At 42.4% G+C, this 20,432-nt stretch overlaps 1 protein-coding gene across 2 annotated transcripts in view; it reads right to left on the reverse strand.

The window, feature by feature from the left end:
• Positions 1-20,432, reverse strand: part of mylka (myosin, light chain kinase a) — a 162,953-nt gene that overhangs the window by 117,012 nt on the left and 25,509 nt on the right. For both annotated transcript variants that reach the window (XM_056252248.1, XM_056252247.1), the window contains exon 2: positions 14,826-14,982. In XM_056252248.1, the coding sequence (XP_056108223.1) occupies positions 14,826-14,981 (156 nt within the window). In that variant the 5' untranslated portion in view covers position 14,982. The remainder of the gene's footprint in view (positions 1-14,825; positions 14,983-20,432) is intronic.

Genomic DNA, 20,432 nt, shown 5'->3' on the forward strand with positions numbered 1-20,432 from the left:
TGATGACAAGTTGATTAGATTGATTATTTGAACATGCTCCTCCCAAACTTTTTTAATGAAAAATTATTTGTGGCGCTTATGACAGGAATATTTGTGGAAAACAGAAAAAAGTAATCGAAGCACAGAGGAGAGAAATTTTTTAAACTGCCTGCAGCGAGGAGACTGATTCTTTGTCTGTAGAGGGACTATTTACTAGAGGCAGCAGACAGACTGGCTAAACCGACCGTCTCCCAGCTGTCTCACGTCACCAAGGTCAGATAAATCCCATCACATAGAGACTCTTTCACCTAGATATCATCATATAGAGACTGTGTCTGTTCCCCGAATTAGGACATACAAAAAAACTTCCAAACCCATAAGGGTAAAAATGTTATTGATGTTCAACAAATAAAAAACAGATATAATACAAATGAGCAAATGATAAAGCTTGGGTTGCTGAATATTCGATCCCTTACTTCAAAAGCACTTATTGTTAATGATATGATTATAGACTATAACCTAGACGTGTTGTGTTTGACAGAAACCTGGCTAAAACTAAACAATTACATTACTTTAAATGTAGTGTCCACCCCCCAGGATCACTGTTATAAACATGAACCTCGTCTGAAAGGCAAAGGGGGAGGTGTTGCTGTAATTTATAGTAATATTTTCAGAATTACTAAGAAATCTAGTTTCCCACGAGGCAGCCGCCAGCTCCTCACACCTGCAGCAGCAGAGGGAGAGTGTTGCCTCTCGTGCTCCCCCACAAAAGGCCTGGAGCCTCTGAGGGTGGTCCCCCCCGCGATCGAGCATCAATAGCTCGCTCCTTCGCGGAGCCCTTAGGAAATCGATTTTTGCTTCCCGCCGCTAAGTGCGCTTCGGGACGCATCGGTTTTCAGCGAACGCATATCGCAGTAGCCGCTACACCAGGGGTCTTTGGAAGGACCATCATCTTTCATGGCACATCAATTGCCTGGAGATGTTGGCAGTAATTCTGGCCCTCAGACATTTTCTTCCGGACCTCAGAGGCCATCATGTTCTAGTGCGAACAGACAATACGTCGGTGGTCTCATAAATAAATCGACAGGGGGGCCTGAGATCACGCCCTCTATGCAGATTGGCACATCAGGTTCTTCTGTGGTCCCAGGTCAAACTTCTCTTAGTCAGAGCAATGTTTATTACCGAGGACAAGAATGTGGGAGCAGAGATCCTGTCGAGGCAGGGGCTGAGGCCCAGGGAATTGGATCAGACAGAAGTGGATCTGTTCGCCTCTCACGAGAACACTCACTGTCCGCTCTGGTTCTCCCTCACGCATCCAGCTCCTCTGGGACTGGATGCCATGGTGCGGACGTGGCCGAGGAGATGTCTATACGCATTTCCCCCGATCGCTCTGCTCCCAGGGGTTCTAGAGAGGGTCCGGCGGTACGGGATCAGCTTGCTCCTAGTAGCCCCGTACTAGCGGCCAGAGTATGGGTTTCGGACATCATTGCTCTTCTAGCAGGCCCTCCGTGGCAAATCCCGATCAGGAGGGACCTTCTTTCTCAGGCTGAGGGCACAATATTCCACCCTCGGCCAGAGCTGTGGAAGCTGTGGGTCTGGCCCCTGAGGGGGACCAACTCGTAAATGCTGGTCTCTGAACTGAGGTTGTTGAGACCATCTTAAATTCTAGAGCCCCCTCCACGAGGAAACTGTATGCATTCAAATGGAATGTATTCCACTTATGGTGCAGAGAACATCAGTTGGACCCAGTTAACTGCCCAGTGGCTTCAGTGCTGGAGTTCCTCCAGAGTCGCTTCTCTGATGGGCTCTTCCTGTCCACGCTTAAGGTCTATGTGGCGGCCGTAGCTGCCTTCCACACGCCTCTAAGGGTGGGCACCTTGGGGAGACCTTGAGTACGTTTCTTTCGTGGAGCAAGGAGGATGAGGCCTGTCGTCCAGTCCAGGGTCCCCACGTGGGACCTGGCAGTGGTTCTTGAGGGGTTATCCCTGGCACCCTTCAAACCCTTGGATGAGGTGTCTGAGAAAATTTAATCTTTAAAGGTAGCTTTCCTGCTCGCTATTACTTCCCTGAAAATAGTCGGCGATCTGCAGGCGGTATCCGTTGCTCCCTCTTGCCTCGAGTTCGCTCCTGGCAGAGTGAGAGCCATTCTCCACCCTAGACCCGGCTATGTGCCTAAGGTGCCTACAAATGTGGCACGGTCTATAATTCTTCAGGCTTTCCATCCTCCACCACGTGTCGGTTGATCAAGCTAAGCTACATCTATTATGCCCGGTCCGAGCTCTGGAGGCCTATGTACGTAGGTCCTCGGGTTGGAGGAAGTTGGACCAGCTGCTAATGTGTTTTGGGTCACCTAAGAAGGGTTCCTTGTGCACGCTATCAGCATTCTCACAGGTTCGCGTTTTTAAAGTTTGCGTAAAGAGAACTTAAGAGTTTTCTGTTAAATCGGTGTCGTGTTAGCGGCCCCTAAGCTAATAACTAATGATCGTTGCGATGGAAGTGAATCAATCAAAACTAACTTTAACTGGAAAATAACTTTATTCTAGAGCTGCCATAAAGCCAAAACAATCTGTTACTTTAATTTCCTATTATCGTTAACAGCACTATATAAATGAAAATGACTTCACTGTAAAAAAAAAAAGTTTTTTCACAGAAATATACTGTATTATTTTACAGATATTTTCTGTTTTTTTAACATTACGTGTAAATGTCATTAAAATACAGAAAAAAACTTTTATTAAAAACATTAACCATAAAATAAAAGTAATAATCTGTAAATTCATATAAAGAGAAATTATATTTTTTTTACAGGATTATTCTTTTGTTTAATTGGCTTGAATGTTAAATTACATTAAATTCTATGTAAAAAGACAAAAAAATCGCTTATTTAAAATTAAGACAACTATGTGTTTTTTTACTGTGAAACCTTAAATTTAAGGTAAATACATGTAAAAAAACAATCGTAAAAAAAGGTAAAAAATCTGGCAGCAAAGTTGCCAAACACTTACCGTCAAATTACAGTAAAAAACCTTAAGTTATTCTACGGAATAATTCTGTTTTTTTAAAATACAGATATTTACTGTAAAAAATTTCTGTATTTTTACAGTTCCACTGCTGTAGAATGAAAAGAAAATCTCATTAATCTCAATGTCTGTAGAACATTAAACAAATGAATAAATCTGCATATAAACTGGAAATTATTGCAGGAATACCTTACAATTATACAATTAAAGAAGTCTTCTGTTTTTACACAGTATTCTTTGGTAAATTCATAACATTATCAATTACATCCACAAGAACTCCCCGTCAAAGTACAGATTTTTAGATGTAAAACACGTACTTTTCACATTAATGTATAGGTTTACTTTGAATAAACTTACTTTTATAGTAATTAAACGCAACTATCCAATATATCTACATACTTTTAATTCAAGGAGTTCACTTTATATAAACATTGTTTTATAGTAAATAAAAGCAACTATCCAATATATCTACATTACTTTACCATTAATGTATAGGGTTAGGGTTAGGTTAGCACCTCACACCTATCAAATACAGGGTAAATGTAAAACTTCCAAGTCCCCTGCCACCAATGCAGATATTTTTCAGAAGCAAAGATAAACTTTGCTGGCCACATCAGCTTAAGATTCAACAAGTGCAGATACAAGAGTGATAGATAAAAAATATATACATAAAATAAAAATAAAAAACAGCTATGTAGGCTATACCTTTCATGCAGATATGCTGTAAATAAAAATTGACCATAATAATTACTGTGTGTTATACTACAGAAACAGATCTAAAAATATTGCCTTGAAAGATGGATGAATACAGTAGGAGATATTGTTGCACAGTGTAACTAAATATACAGTTATTGTACATGAAATAATTGAGCTTAAGTTTAATATAAAATTAAATCAAGAATAGTCAGTGATTGTTTATGCCTCCTATATCCAGTGTTTCTACTGTCAGGTACCACTGACTCAGTGTTTACAATTAGCAACAATTTCATAAGTGGCAGAGAAAATATTGAGTGGCAACATTTTCAGACCCCACCCCGTGCACTGTAGCTGCCTGCTGCTGTCTGGTGCTGCAGCCTCAAGTCTCGGATCATCATGCTTTGGGACAGTTTTTCCGCAAGACAACCAGGCTCAAGAATGCTGGACACTAACCTCCTAATGCCTGTCTGCCTGTTGGTGTGAAAGGACTCTTGAATCTTGTGTGCTGATATGTCCTCTTTTGGCTTGGCTTTTAAGGGTGACATTGTCCTTTTTGTCTGTTTGAAATGCTGCCCTGACAGTGATTTTCTGACCATATACTATATTGACACGTATCTCATATGCTTATTTGAGAAGAAAATATGTGATTCAATTTAAAAGTAAAGGCTGTAAATCCACTTTAAAAACGTTGAAGCATTAAGACACAAAGTCAATCTATATTCAACAAAATTCAAGGCCCTCGCTGCAGTGAAATCATTAGGCCACTCCACAATTTTCTCGGTTGATGGGAACAAACCGCCACACTATGAATAAAGCTTTACAATGGGGTGCTATATATTTTTAATTTACAATAGGTGAGCAATGTGTGAAAGACAAGGAATTTATTCTGGGGCTCGAGTTCAACCAAGGCTCTTGTAGCATAAACTTGAGCTTTGGTAAACTGGGGGTGAAGGAATTGAAGACATTAAAATGGTTGAAACATTACACAACGTGTAAACAAACATCCTAATAGGCCTATTTCACAAAAATGGCCGCCGAGACCGGAAGTAGGGTAAACTCTTTTCCGGTGAAAGCGCTAGCAGTTACAGTCGGAGGACAAATGCGGAGACTAAAAGCGGTTGCTTACCTTTTTATGTTTCAACCCAAAGAAGAAACAACCCTATTGATCACTTCACAGCTTTTCGTGTTTTGCGGGTTTTCATGGAACAACCGGGGAGAAGTTAAATCACGCCAGGCGCGTGTGAAGGAGGAAGCAGATGTTGAAATGGAGTGTTGATGCCGGTTCGGGACTGATGCCCTGATAAAACATGTTTATATTGCACTTGATTGTTACCCGATTTGCACGTCATGCACTTTTATTTATTATTATTACCTGTTGGCAAATTAAAATTGTTTGTAGAAGTTGTTTTCTGTAACTTTCTTTCCTTTTTACCTGGGTGCGCTATGCCAGGCCTGCTGTTTACTTGTGCAAGCAAGGGCAGCTGGGACATTTATTAAACGTGTAAAATACTTTCCAAACCGTTACATATAGTCTTATAAATTCAGACGTTTGTGGTTTAAAAAAATAAACATATTGGAATCATTTTTAAAGTTGTTTGAACACGGAGCAGTTTTTCCCCCTGAGTGGGACTGGAAAACCCGAAGTGGATCAAGAGCGGAGTGAAAATAGAACGCTTCTGTGCAGAGAGGAACGGGCTTTTGCTCCAGTCCAGGCTTTGATCACATCTCCCTAAGCGGGTGAACACCTCGTCCTTCCGACCCATTCGAACTAAAATTAAGACATTTATTACACTATTTGAGAAATATAAGCATATGCATATATAAATATTTACGGCCTTAAAATAATGAAAAGGGTGATTTAAGACATAAGGACAGGGGGAAACCTGATATTAACGGAAGTCCGTCGTAGCGACGGATAACTTTAATCCCTGTATATTTGTATTACTGAATATAAAATTACATTATATATTAGTAAATATATTCTCACATCTTTAAATATATGAAAATGACTTGTTTCTATGCAAAAAGTGACTTGAATGACATGTTTCATTCAATATATTGTAATATATTATCACCATATATTATTCTGTATGTTTTCAAATATACTGTTAAACCATTTCATATATTGATCATTCATATAGGGATGATTTTCTTTTCATAAGGGGACCCCAGACAGTTAAATATTATTTTGTAACATGATTTTTTTAAAACATGTAAAATCAATCACTTCATTTATGTTTTTAGTCTAAATATTTTTTTATTTGCCTTAATTTCATTATTAGACATACTAGCAACGTTAGGTCAAATTCACTGTAAAGATGTACAATTCTTAATTTCATTCATGGTAACATGAAAAAGGAGCCATAATCTAGTAGTGGAAGATTGCTGCAATCTCCTGGACTAACACTTAATAACATGATTTTTTTTTAACAAAAGCCACTAGATTTAACTCATAGCCTACAATCAGACATCATTTCAATTCATTTATTTATTGTTTTTCGATATATTAACGTTAAATGTGAGCTTAGTCATCAAATGAATGGAACTTTTTTTATGTAAGCACTAAGCAAACGTCAAGAATTTGTCCAATTTCGATCTTTTCACAACTCCCTGAAAACTATCAACAAAACGGACAACATCTGATATTCTTACTTTTGTCAGATAACGTTATATGAATGACTGGGAGAGAAAACAAGCTGTTCAAAGTCCATTTTGAAAATGAATAGCGATTCGGGCGGGCGGCGCGACCAGAAGTCTTTTTGCCGTCTGTGTCTGGCGTGATTTAACGTCTCCCCAGTTGTTCCATGAAAACCCGTAAGACACGGAAAGCTGTGAAGTGATAAATAGGGTTGTTTCTTCTTTGGGTTGACATAAACACCATAAAAAAGGTAAGCAACAGGACTAAACCGCTTATAGTTTCCGCATTTGTCCTCCGACTGTAACTGCTAGCGCTTTCACCGGAAAAGAGTTTACCCTACTTCCGGTCTCGGGGGCCATCTTGTGAAATAGGCCTATTGTTTTTCTAGTCTCTGTGCTTTAGATATCAAGAAAGTGCGCGCAGATTCAAATAATTGAGTGTTGTACAATCATTGGACGAATCATACGCCAGAGGCAATCTCGACCAATGATATTGTTTGACTTTGGGAGGGGGATACGTCATAATTTAGAGAGCCTGGATAAAGTATGGAACATTTCCACGATATCGGCATTCAGCTTTCACTAAAGGTAGATTAATATACCCAGCCGGCACTTGACCGACCTTCAACGTTGAAATATGATTGAAATAATGCCAGTCGTTGAAACAACGTTTAATGCTAAATGGTTGAAAAAGGTTAACAAAAACACTTTCTAAATCAACGTTTAATTTTTTACAAGATCTGTAGGCTACGTTGAAACAACGTAATGTTTTCAACAACATACATAAATATCTGCCTTTTAACATATTATTATGATAATTCATTAGCATTTAATGATTTTTCTGATTTTCATAACAGTTCTTCATAACAATAATAGTTTCACCCTCAACAGAGCAGTGCAGCAGAAACCTTTTGCTTTATGTGATTTTGTGTGAATTTACAATTTTGTATGCTTGCCAATTTTGTCTGCTTGCCTAACAGTTTACATTGCATTATTACATATTCATACACTGTCATGTCATTTGACCAATTAATTAAATAATAATACAGACTGCAACTCGCGCAAACTATTGCTATTGTTATTGGTTGTTTCTCCGTTTTACTTTGAGCATGATTGGTTAATCTGTCTGTCTTCCAGGAAACTGTCCAATGAGAATGTGCGCGGCTCTGCGCGCCTATTTTAAGTTTGAAAATACGTCCGTTACTCTCGGTTGGTGTGAGCAGCTGCTGTTTGCGGTGATTACTCGGTCAGACCTGGATTATTTTTTATCTGCCTGTTGAATTCTTAAATTCTGAGCGAATTTTAGTTGCTATGTCAATGAAGAACAAAAGCTGGAATATGAACAGAGGAAGGGGTCGTTGGCGATTTCAGGTAAGAAAACATTTTTCAGTCCTTAACAGTCTAACGTTTAGGGACACGGGTAATTTAACTGTCATAGGTTTACTGCAACCTCATAAGATAAATAAGTTATCTCTGTGTGTGTTTTTGTAACTTACTGCTTCACTATTAACGTAGCGATATTAGCACGTATTTCAATGTGTTAGTACCATCTAACATTGCTGTGTTTTGTTGTTGGTAAGTTAACATGAGAGGTAAAAAAGCGTGGGAATGAGTAAAGTGATAAAACCGTCATTTATTCGTTAGAAGTATGTTTACACAACCTCTTCAAACACTGAGGCAAAGCACTGCTACTTCGGCGGAGTGATAACCGCAGCACCTGAGACGCGCCGTGGTGAGGAGCAGAGAGCGCGTCTCAGGTGCTACGGTTATCACTCCGCCCAAGTAGCAGTGCTTCGCCTTCAGAGAATATAGTTCCCAGTATTTATACGGTTAAAATATGTCTGTGTCTCATGTGACTTTGTTTTTTGTACACTCTGTGACTATACAAATCACAACATGTAAATAGAAAAATGTTTGCGTTATTTTGTCACTTATTTGGATTAGTATGCTAGCTGCAACCATTTACATCCAGTCTTTGTGCTAAGCTAGGCTAGCGGTGGGTGCGTCAAACAGACTTATAGCACGCACGGAGATGAAAAAGGTATGTATGGACTTATCTAACTCTGGGGGATACGGTGAATAGTCTAAAGTCCCAAAAAGTCGGAGTGTTCCTTTAAGTGTGGTTTTCATACTGTTACTGATGGAAAGTCTGAGTAACTTTCTGTCCTTTTGTCTTTCTTCTGCTGAAGTGGCGCCCTGAAAGGGGAGATTCGTGTCACCTTCATCAGTCCTTTCTTTAATCACTGGAAACCATTAAGGGAAAGACCCTCAGATGCAGGTAAAATTATTTGATGGGGTTAAGGTTATTTGATTTTGGTGTACCAACTGGCATTTTGTGTGTGTGTGCTTCCCTTTCTATGATACACATTTCTGACGGGATTGCCATGCTTTATGTGTATGTTTACATTTTTAATCATGTAACAACTAACAGTCTCAAAGATGACATTACTCAAAGATAACTTTTTTACAATTTAAAAAATTTTCATATACATAATATATATATATATATATATATATATATATATATTTATGTTTCCTCACAATGTCAATTGTGCTTGTTAAGTGCGGCAGCTTTTATACATTTTACAATTTTAATATGCAAGTTAACATTATGTCGAGTCAGCAGGGCTAACGTTAAAACTCGCCGTTTGTTACATTATGTATTAACCTTATAAAAGTCTGTCTAGCTTTAGCAAATGTAACATTATGCTGGTCCTAATAAAGTTAAACCGTTATTAACGTTAGCCCTGAATGTGAAACCATAATAACATTAACGTTAAATACCTTTGGTTGACTAACATAACGTTAGCTGTTAACTTAACGTTACATCTTACAAGTTACTGTTGCCTCTTGCAAACACGTAACAGTAGGGGTGTGAAGGTTATTATATAACCGTGAGACCGACGGTTATAGTTGAACACCGTCATTAGAACTCTATAACCGCCAAAACCGTTATTAAAATATTTTTTACAAACATTTTTTATCATAGAGAATGTTTAAATACTATTATCAGCTTACGAGGGAAACAGAGGTGGAGAGTTAGTGGTGCTTCGGGGGCTGAGTGCTGGAGATGATTCGGGAGAGGTCTGTGCACCTTTACCGATCAGAGCGCGCTGACACGGAGTAAAGCCTTGTTTATACTCGACGCGTCCGTTTCTTTTACTGTCTATGGTCCGCGCGCACCTTGCAAAAATGACGCGTTGGGTGCGCAAGACCCCATTTTCCTTGGCTGTGTGCACAGGGTTTTTTTGTAACAGTGCGCACGGCGCCGCATCCGAGGATGAACGACTTCATTGCAAAGTTTTTTTTTTCTTAAGGATTTGTTTACAGTGTGTGATTCATTTAATGGTAAGCACATTCACTTCTAGACGTCTTGCTGTTAATTTTAAATAAACGTAGAGCAAGTAGCTAATCAGTGTCTGCTCGTTTATTCAAACTAAGTTGTCCTATAACAGACGAACGTCGCAACGCATACAGTTAAATTTTCATTCAAGCTCCAAACTGCAATTATTGTTAAGGGGCAACCTAATGGCTCTGCTCTGGCGATTTTTACAAGCATGATACATCTTATCTATTTTTCAGGACAATGCCTGGTGAGAGCCACTACAGAGTATCATAGCCATCGTTGGAATTTTGAAAGGACGTGGGTGAATATCAATCTGCCAAATGAACTTTTTTAGCATGCACATTCACATCTGTATATTAATACTGATTATTAACTTTGTTTGTTACTGGAAAGAACTTAGCTTCTGAACTAAGAACAAATAACTTTTTGACTGAAGGACTTGACCGTATTTTATGTGCATTTTAGCCTATGTGCATTTTAAAGTAAACCCCATGCCGTAATGGAAAAAGTATGTACATATATTGGACAGTTGCTTGTAATTGCTATCAAATATTGTTTACATAAAATAAACATGTGTATTTTTACATATATTGGAGAAATGCTTGTAATTACTGTCTATTAATGTGTATATAAAGTGAACCCATACATTGAGTAAATGTCATGTTGATATATTGGAAAGTTGATTTTAATTAGTATAAAGCAATGTTTATATAAAGTATACCTCATACATTGATGTTAAAAGTATATAGAAGGTAAAGCCCCATACATTAAAGGTACAAATATGTAGAAATATTGGAGAGTTGCCTGTAATTATTGTCAAATAATGTTTATATAAAGTGAACCCTCTTATTTAAATGGTACAAATATGTAGAAATATTGGAGAGTTGCTTGTTATTACTGTCAAATAATGTTTATATAAAGTAAACCTGCATACATTAATGGTAAAAGCTTGTAAATTTATTGGAGATCTGTCACGGGACGTGGTGGAGGACACACGAGGAAGACGACCAGGAACAGGAGAACAGGAATTTATTCAAACAAAACATAGGAGTCACAACACACGTCTTAATACAAACGAGAACGGACCAGGAATGAGGGAGAACACAGGGTTTAAATACACAGGGAACAGATAGGGGAACAAGACACAGCTGGGGCAAATTAACTAGACACAGGTGAAGGAACTGAACACAAACGAGCGGGAAAACTGGGACACAGGACTGAACCAAATACACAGAGACGGGGGAAACTAAAGAGTCAAACTGTGACAGTACGCCCCCTCCCAAAAAGGCGCGACCTCGCGCCGTATAACATCAATGGGGTGGGGGGGTGGGCGCCCTGGAGGCTGAGGAGGGCGAGGTCTGGAGCAGGAAGCCTCCAGGGCGGAGCAGGACGTGGACGTGACCAGGGCGGAGCAGGACGAGGGCGTGACCACGGCAGAGCAGTAAGTCCAGGCGGCCAGGGCGGTGCAGGACTTGGGCGTGACCACGGCAGAGCAGGACGAGGGCGTGGCCAGGGCGGAGCAGTAAGTCCAGGCGGCCAGGGCGGTGCAGGACTTGGGCGTGACCACGGCGGAGCAGGACGAGGGCGTGGCCAGGGCGGAGCAGTAAGTCCAGGCGGCCAGGGCGGTGCAGGACTTGGGCGTGACCACGGCGGAGAAGACGCACCCTCGGGCGTCCAGGGCGGAGCTGTTGGACCCTCGGGTGGCCATGGCGGTGAGGTCTTTTCAGGCCTCCGTGAGTCTCTGGCCGGCCATAACGAAGGCGTATAGCCCCCCCCCAAAATTTTCTTGGGGAGAAGGACAGGTTTAAGCTCAGGCTCAGGTAAAGTATCTGGCTGGGCAGGCTGGGCGTGGATGGTCTCTGGCTGGACGGTCTCTGGCTGGACGGTCTCAGGCTCTGGCGGGCAGGCGACGGGCTCAGGCTCTGGCGGGCAGGCGACGGGCTCAGGCTCTGGCGGGCAGGCGACGGGCTCAGGCTCTGGCGCGGGCAGGCGACGTGAAGCTGCGGTGCAGGCTTGGCTGGGCTGGACGGAACCAGCGGTGAGGGCTTGGCTGGGCTGGACAGAACCAGCGGTGCGGGCTTGGCTGGGCTGGACAGAACCAGCGGTGCAGGCTTGGCTGGGCTGGACAGGACCAGCGGCGAAGACGGCTCTGGGCTGGACAGGACCAGCGGCGAAGAGGGCTTTGAGCTGGACAGGACCAGCGGCGAAGACGGCTCTGAGCTGGACAGGACCAGCGGCGAAGACGGCTCTGAGCTGGACAGGACCAGCGGCGAAGAGGGCTTTGAGCTGGACAGGACCAGCGGCGAAGACGGCTCTGAGCTGGACAGGACCAGCGGCGAAGAGGACTTTGAGCTGGTCGGAACCAGCGACGAAAAGGGCTCGGGAGGATGAGACTCAGATAGGACGGTCTCAGGCTGGATGGTCTCGGCGAGACTAGACTCAGGCTGGACGGTCTCGGCGGGACGAGACTCAGGCTGGACGGTCTCGGCGGGACGAGACTCAGGCTGGACGGTCTCGGCGGGACGAGACTCAGGCTGGACGGTCTCGGCGGGACGAGACTCAGGCTGGACGGTCTCGGCGGGACGAGACTCAGGCTGGACGGTCTCGGCGGGACGAGACTCAGGCTGGACGGTCTCGGCGGGACGAGACTCAGGCTGGACGGTCTCGGCGGGACGAGACTCAGGCTGGACGGTCTCGGCGGGACGAGACTCAGGCTGGACGTCTCGGCGGGACGAGACTCAGGCTGGACGGTCTCGGCGGGACGAGACTCAGGCTGGACGGTCTCGGCGAGACGTGACTCAGGCTGGACGGTCTCAGGCTGGATGGTCTCTGGTTGGACGGTGGTCTCTGGCTGGACGGTGGTCTCTGGCTGGACGGTGGTCTCTGGCTGGACGTGGCTGACGTGAAGCTCTGGCTGGACGTGACTGACGTGAAGCTCTGGCTGGACGATCTTGGCGGGACGAGACCCCGGTTGGACGCGCTTCTTGGCAGTTCGTGTGGCCTTTAATGGAGGATCTACCTGGCTGGACACCAGCCTTTGGCGTCCATAGACAGACCTGATGGCAGGCTCGGCAGGACAAGACTCAGGGCCCACAGTGAAAAGGGATCCGTTATTTTTAAGCACCCACTCCACATACGCCTCAAAGTTCTCTCGAGGTCCCACACCGGGCAGACGTGCCTTAGTCTCTGCATTGAGGCCAGTATGGAAAAAAACACTCAATGAGCGATCGGGGAAGGAGCTAAGGCACGCCAGGTCGAGATAAGCCGCGGTGTGGGCCTCGAGAGATTGCTGGCCTTGTTCCAGCAAAATCAGCTGCGTCGTAGCATTCATAGTTGGTTGGGTCCGTTCTTCTGTCACGGGACGTGGTGGAGGACACACGAGGAAGACGACCAGGAACAGGAGAACAGGAATTTATTCAAACAAAACATAGGAGTCACAACACACGTCTTAATACAAACGAGAACGGACCAGGAATGAGGGAGAACACAGGGTTTAAATACACAGGGAACAGATAGGGGAACAAGACACCTGGGGCAAATTAACTAGACACAGGTGAAGGAACTGAACACAAACGAGGAGCGGGAAAACTGGGACACAGGACTGAACCAAATACACAGAGACGGGGGAAACTAAAGAGTCAAACTGTGACAAGATGTGTCTGTAATTACTGTCAAATAATGTTTTAATAAAGCAATAACTGTTAAAAATATGTTTCTGAAACTTAATATCACAAGATCTTGTTTTTTTGTACAGGATAAAACCAATATTTAACAGGAATTTACTGTAAATGGATTGAATAATGACATAAAATAAAAGTTTAAATCGATCAATATACTGGTATTAGACTTTAAATTAGGGTATCTGAAGGTAATTATACAACATTTTCTGTGTGTTTTACATAGAAAAGTCTTTACTTTGACAAGGAGTTCTTGTAGATGGATTGGATTATCCTAAAAATATACCAAATAATACTGTATTAAAACAGAAGTCTTTGTTTTAATTATGTAATTTTAAAGTATTTCTACAATATTTGTAAGTTTTTATACAGATTTATACATTAGTTTAACATTCAACAGACATTTTTTTTATGAGATTTTTCTTTTCTTTCTACAGCAGTTTGACTGTAAAAATACAGAAAATGTTTACGGTAAATATCCGTTTTCAAAAAACAACATTTTTCTGTAAAATAATTTAAGTTTTTTACTGTAATTTGACGGTAAGTGGTTGGCAACTTTGCTGCCAGACTTTTTACCGTTATTTTACGGAATTTTTTTTTACAGTGTTGACTTGAATTGACTATTCTGGGACTTAGATGCAAATTATTCAATATTTATTCAAACTATTTAAAAAGAGTTCCCATTTTTCTGCACTTTTTCTCATGCATATTCATATGTACACAATGTTTTTACTTTTGCTTGTATTTTTGTCCATTTCTGTGTTTCTGCTTATCAGTAAGTTTTTGGCCCAAAAACCAAGATAGAAACAAAGGTTGTTTTTTAATCTAGTATTTTTATGGAATGTGCAATAATTTAAGCCTTTTGAGGGGGGTGGGGGGTTCATAAACATAAACAGACATGAACTCATTTTCATGTCTGAAGCACAAAAAGTGCTTTAATTCTGAAGTTTACTCTCTCAGACCCTATTAAAATGTCAATTGTCTCTGGCCTCAGACAGCACACACAGCTTTAACAGACACATTATTGGAGTATCTGCCTGCTGTGTCAGTCTGAGACTGCAAGTAAGTGTCCAAATGCACTGTCCTCAACACACTCTGAGAACGTAATTAAACACAGATGTTTGCCTGATTAGAATCTTCAAAAGAAAAACTCATATAATCTTACATAACATTTTATCTTTCTTTGCTATCTGCTTAGGACAAATGATGAAGGCTTGACAAATCAAAAGAAGGGACACATATTTCTGTAAATTCTTAGAAAAACAGGGCCATCCATTCACAACTGCCAGCTGCCTATGCGTGCTGCAGACAGCAAGGCAGCACAATCGGTTTTGGAATAGAGCTAGTGTCTAAAATAGATTATTGTTGGGAGTCTTAAATGAAATTCATTGGCAGACACAGTGTCTGCTTCATTACACTGAGGATCAGTTGAGGGTCTGGATCAGGATGGTTCTGAAGATTCTCTCTCACCTTCCCTTCAAGGCGTGCGGTACCCCCTTGGCAGATGCGGGTATTACGTGGCGGGAGGGTAAAAACGGGGGGCTCTTTGCTTGGGGAAGCTCGTCCCAGAGTCATAGTCGTCTTGGAGACATGAGATCCTGTAACAAACTGAACGTCACCCATCATTCTGCAAATACAAGAAAAACAGAAAAGTTTTGAGTTCCATGTCAAGTTCATTTAGCTTTTTGAAATTGTGGCTGATGCAATAGCTTTGAGCTAAAAAGGGGAAAAAAGTTAAAAATAATAATAATAATAATAATTAATCTGGCCCTTGAAGTTTTTTGAGCAGGCACAAAAATGCTATATTTTTAATTGAAATACCATGAATGGATTTAACATGTATGAATTACTTTGTAGTTTGTATTATTACTATTATTTTACAATTTTTATATACACTCACCGGCCACTTTTTTAGGTATACCTGTTCAACTGCTTGTTAACGCAAATATCTAATCAGCCAATCACATGGCAGTCTCTCATTGCATTTAGGCATGTAGACATGGTCAAGACGATCTGAAGTTCAAGCTGGGCATCAGAATAGGAAAAATGGGTGATTTAAGTGGCTTTGCTGTGGCATGATTGTTGGTGCCAGACGGACTGGTCTGAGTATTTCAGAAACTGCTGATCTACAGGGATTTTCACGCACAACCATCTCTAGGGTTAACAGTGAATGGTCTGAAAATGAGAAAATATCCAGTGAGCGGCAGTTCTGAGGTCAGAGGAGAATGACCAGACTGGTTCGAGCTGATATGAGGCAACTGTAACGATGTTCATAAATCTGCATATACCCTAAAAGGTAAAAAAAAACTCAGTCACACGTGAGAATTTAAGCTGATTTATGAGCATAGAGCAAAAATATATTTTCTGAAACGCATCACATTTTACCTTTGAGTTAAAGTGTAACCATATGGTATCCTAAATTCTGTGGACAGGCAATACTATGACACATGTACTTGCACATTTTACACATACGTGCAGTCGCGCACACACAAATACAAACAGGCTCAGGTTCACACCAAAAGCTCTAGTCTTGGGAACGTACCCTGAATCTGTCACTATGCATTAGTTATTATTATATCATCTGGATCTGCCAAGAGGATGCTTTATATCTCCAATTAAATGGTCAAATGTGACAGAGTGCAGCATGCATGCAAGGCATGCAACCTCACCAGATAGGTAACACAGCTGGATGTTTAATGGGCCCTCCTCTTTTTCTCTCTCTGTCCAGACTTTTTACCATTATGCTTGTTTGCAGACTCTAGACAGGCTTTAACATGGTTGTTTCGAGTAATGGCTTCTTTTGTATCACTCTCACATACAGACCAGTGTTACTGTATACTGAACTCTTGATATGTAACTGTCGGCACCTTCAGTATACTCTCAGATACTGTACTTAAAGCTTTTTCAACGTAATTTGAGGTATTTATTAATAATTTACATTAACCAGTGTCTCCTTATGGCACAGACAATGTCCAACATTCCCCAATTCCAGTGGTGGACAGTTAAAAAGTCATTTAAGTATCTGTACTTTTTTAGAATATTTTTATTTTGTGAAACTTTTACATCCAAAATTCCAAAGCATTATTTTGTACTTTTTACTTAATTCCATTTTATGAAAACATATAGTTTATTACTCATTATTTAGAACAGAAGACATCTCCACCCCCTCTGAGCGAACTATAGAGCCCCAGCGCAATACATCACAGTAGTTTTAGGACAGCAGTACCAGGACAGCGGCGCCAGGTCAGCAGTCTCATACCGGTCGCTAGGGTGGAGCTTAGAGTGAAGTTAGGTTTAGTGGTGGGGGCAGGTTGGGCAATTATCAGCTTTGCCCTAACTTCCAGGCACTGTTGTCGCATATGGCTCTGCAGTTGGACATATAGCCCTCTGAGACACAAGAGCGATGTCTGATTCGTAAAGAGCTGATTCTTCTCAGTGAAACTGTTGAATTATTTTGCAAATCACACAGTGATTCATTCACAAATCAGACTGATCCGCTTGCAGCTTTTCTCAAGTCAACAACTCACTGATTCAATGATCTAATCAGAGTGATTCTTCATATCTCAAAGGCCCTGTCCCAAAGCCCTAAGCCCTCGCGATCTTCCTCCGAGTCCACACATTTATGACGTAATGCCACTTTGAAGTCTGCTGCATTTGCGATTTGAGCACCCTTCTGAAAACTTAAATGACAATTGGGACACCCCATGGCAGGGTTCCTCAAATACCGTCCTGGAGGGCCAATGTCCTGCAGAGTTTAGTTCCAACCCTAATCAAATGCACCTGAACAAGCTAGTCAAAGTCTGCAGAGTTACTTGAAAATTGCAGGTAAGTGAGTTTGATCATGGTTTGAACTAAACTCTGTAGGACAGTGAGTGGCCTTTTTAGGGCTGGATTTGAGGAACCCTACCCTACGGTCTTGTGCACTTAACGTACATGTGCACGTGGCGGACATTGTAAGCCCACAAGACCGCAAGTGCACATGGAGTGTGCCATTTGGGACAGGGCCAAAATGAGCCAAGAACCAGGATACCTTCAGGGTGCACGCAACTGATGACACGAAAAGTTACTAATGTTAAATTCACGAGTTCACACTTATATACAATTAGAGTGGGTAAAGTTGAATGCGTATTTGGCGTGCTGTCCGGGGGGAGGGCTCCGAGCTCGGAGTTCGGCCCGGACCCAAAGTAGGCCTACTTCCCCCTATGTAAGTAGTTAGGACTAGAAGTGTGGAGAAGGGGCGGTGGAGGGGTGCTGCTAAACTGTCAATGGATTGAGGTGAGACTGCTGAGTCTATATATACACCTCTTATCATTGATTGTTGAGTGCTCTCCAGCCATGTTAATTATCTAAACGTGCTCCTTCCGAACTTTGTTAATAAAACATAATTTAAAATTTTGATTATTTTAAGTAAATCTCGCAAATCAGTGCGAGCTGTTTAAGCCCATTGAAATGCTTGAATGTGGACATAGCAGAATCTATTAATCTGTACTAGATAGGCCATTTTAGGTAAAATAGCGCAAATTATTGTCTGTGCATCTCCCCTGCTGCACTAGCAGTTTCAAATAATATAAAACTAGTATGCTTGCACAGCATTCCTCTTAAAATGTTTACTCATTTTGCCCCACAAGACATCTGCACATTGTATTTTTATACCATTCGTCACCACATATTTACACAAATGTAGGTTTTCCTCATTTTTAGAATATTAAATAGGAGCCTGTACTTGTTTGGACACTTGAATTATTTGTAAATTAATTAGATATTTTAGTATATTGAGTTATACAATTTAAGTTTTTGATAGTGTTTAATAAAATGTTTGCTTATTTGCAGATCAATGCATATTTTGCATACATGTCTAATATATAAATCTTTCCTACTGACTGGTGCTGGATAGAATAAATAATAAACATGGTTCATGTCACCTATTGTGTTTTCTGTTTCATTTTTTAAGGACTTTAAGTCTGTTTATCATCATTTTTCTGTGTTTGTCTTCTGTTCACTTCCGTTGCTAAGGTCATTTATTGGGTGTTTCTCAAACGGAAGGCTGCATCCTACAGAGACTGCGTCCTTCCTAGTCCTTCTGAGGCTTGTAGTCTAGTGTCCCCCTCAGCAATTAAATGCTAGAATGAGACAGTCTAGTAAGAGCGCATTGCAACGTCGCACGAAAATACTATTAAAACTTAATTTTGGACAAACACTTGTATTACAAATGTTTATATTAAATGTCTTTTTATCAATGCAATACAGTAAATGACAACCGTCTGCGGTCTCCAAGTCTTACATTATTGTCAGTTAAGTGTTACTGATTAATTTACAGCAAAACAAAAGATAACATAGATGCTTTCATGTCCAAAAACAATAGGTTACTGTCGTAACCCCGGTTCTCTGAAACATCGAGTGGAGAGATCCACCTATGGGAAGGGCATTCGTACCTGACCTCTGCAGAAGCATCCAATTGCACCAAGTCTGGCTAACAGACAGAAGCGCGCAGCCAATGCCAGGTGAGGCCACACCCCCTTACCTACGGGCATATCACAGCTGGGCGCGCTGCTATTCCTCAGTAAGTATATTCGCTTCTCGTGCGGCAAGCGGGGCAAAGCTGGTGGATCTCTCCACTCGATGTTTCAGAGAACCGGGGTTACGACAGTAACCTATTGTTCTCTTTCATCATCTCGTTTCGAGATCCACCTATGGGAGAGACATGGACAGCTCCCCGATTGCCCAATATACTCACAGTGAGGTTCTGAAGGCCAGAGAAGGACGATCACCTCAGAGAGGCGGTGCCTGACACGTCCCACAAACATGACCCTGCAAGTTTTCCGCCACGCTAACTGCTGTGGACAAGCAGGGCATGAAACATGCATGAGACACATAGATGATAATGGCCCCCGCACCACCAATGCACATAGCTAAACCCAAGAAGGAATGCGAATGCTTGGTGACAGGAATGAACATGGCCAGCCGGCCCATTCACTCCTCGTTGGTTAACCAAACGGGGCTGTGGGAAAGGGCTAAGAGGACCCTACCCCTAGGACCGAGTGTGCCACCGAAGTTCTGGTGACATCCAACCGGTAGTAACGCTCAAAGGTATGAGGAGAGGCCCAGCTGGCCGCAGAGCAGATGTCCTGCAGTGGCACTCCCCTGAACAAAGCCCAAGAGGCGGCTAAGCCCCTTGTGGAATGAGCTCTGATGCCCCTTGGGGCTGCACTCCCTTTGCTTCATAAGCCATAGTATAGCGTCCACAAGCCAATGTGAGAGGCATTGCTTTGAAATGGGACTCCCCTTGTGCAGGGGAGCCCTTGAAACAAAGAGCTGGTCGCTCTTGCGGAAAGCACTGGTCCTGGTCATATATGCTTGCAGAGCACGGACGGGACACAGAGCATTCAGCCCCTGATCCTCCGGGGAGGCAAAGGGTGGAGGGTTAAAAGCGGATAGCTCCAAAACCTCCGAAGTGAACGCAGGGAAGCATTTCGGCATGAAGGCCGGGTTAGGCTTAAGGGAAACCTTATCTCCACTTAGGGAGAATTTGGCGCACGAGGGGTGAACCGAGAGTGCATGTAGCTCACTGACCCGTTTAGCAGATGCCAAGGCCGACAGCAAAGCTGTCTTGAGGGACAGCAGCTTAAGGGAAATACTCCCCAGAGGCTCAAAAGGATACAGAGACCGCGCTTCCAGCACCATGGAGAGGTCCCACTCTGGAACAGATCTCCTGATGACCGGCAAAGAGCGGCGTGCACCCTCCATAAATCTGCGGGTTAGAGGGTGCTGCCTGACGGTGGAGCCCCAAAACCCACATGACAGGCTGAAATCGCAGCCAGGTAGACCTTAATAGTGGAAAAGGACCTGCCTCTTTCCATGAGGTCTTGCAGGAAACACAAAATATCAGGCACCGAGCACTGATAAGATGTGAAACCACGCCCATCATACCACCCTTCGAACACTTGCCACTTACAGCCATATAGGGATCGCGTGGAAACGGCCCTGGCATTCTGAGTAGTGGCGATTACACGCGGCGGGAGCCCCAGTGCATTTAGGTTCGTCCTCTCACGGGCCAGACCCAGAGAGCCACCCTGTCCG

This window comes from Rhinichthys klamathensis, unplaced genomic scaffold (genome assembly GCF_029890125.1).
Source record: "Rhinichthys klamathensis goyatoka isolate OS25496 unplaced genomic scaffold, OSU_Roscu_1.1 h1tg000093l_1, whole genome shotgun sequence".
Taxonomy (NCBI): Eukaryota; Metazoa; Chordata; class Actinopteri; order Cypriniformes; family Leuciscidae; genus Rhinichthys; species Rhinichthys klamathensis.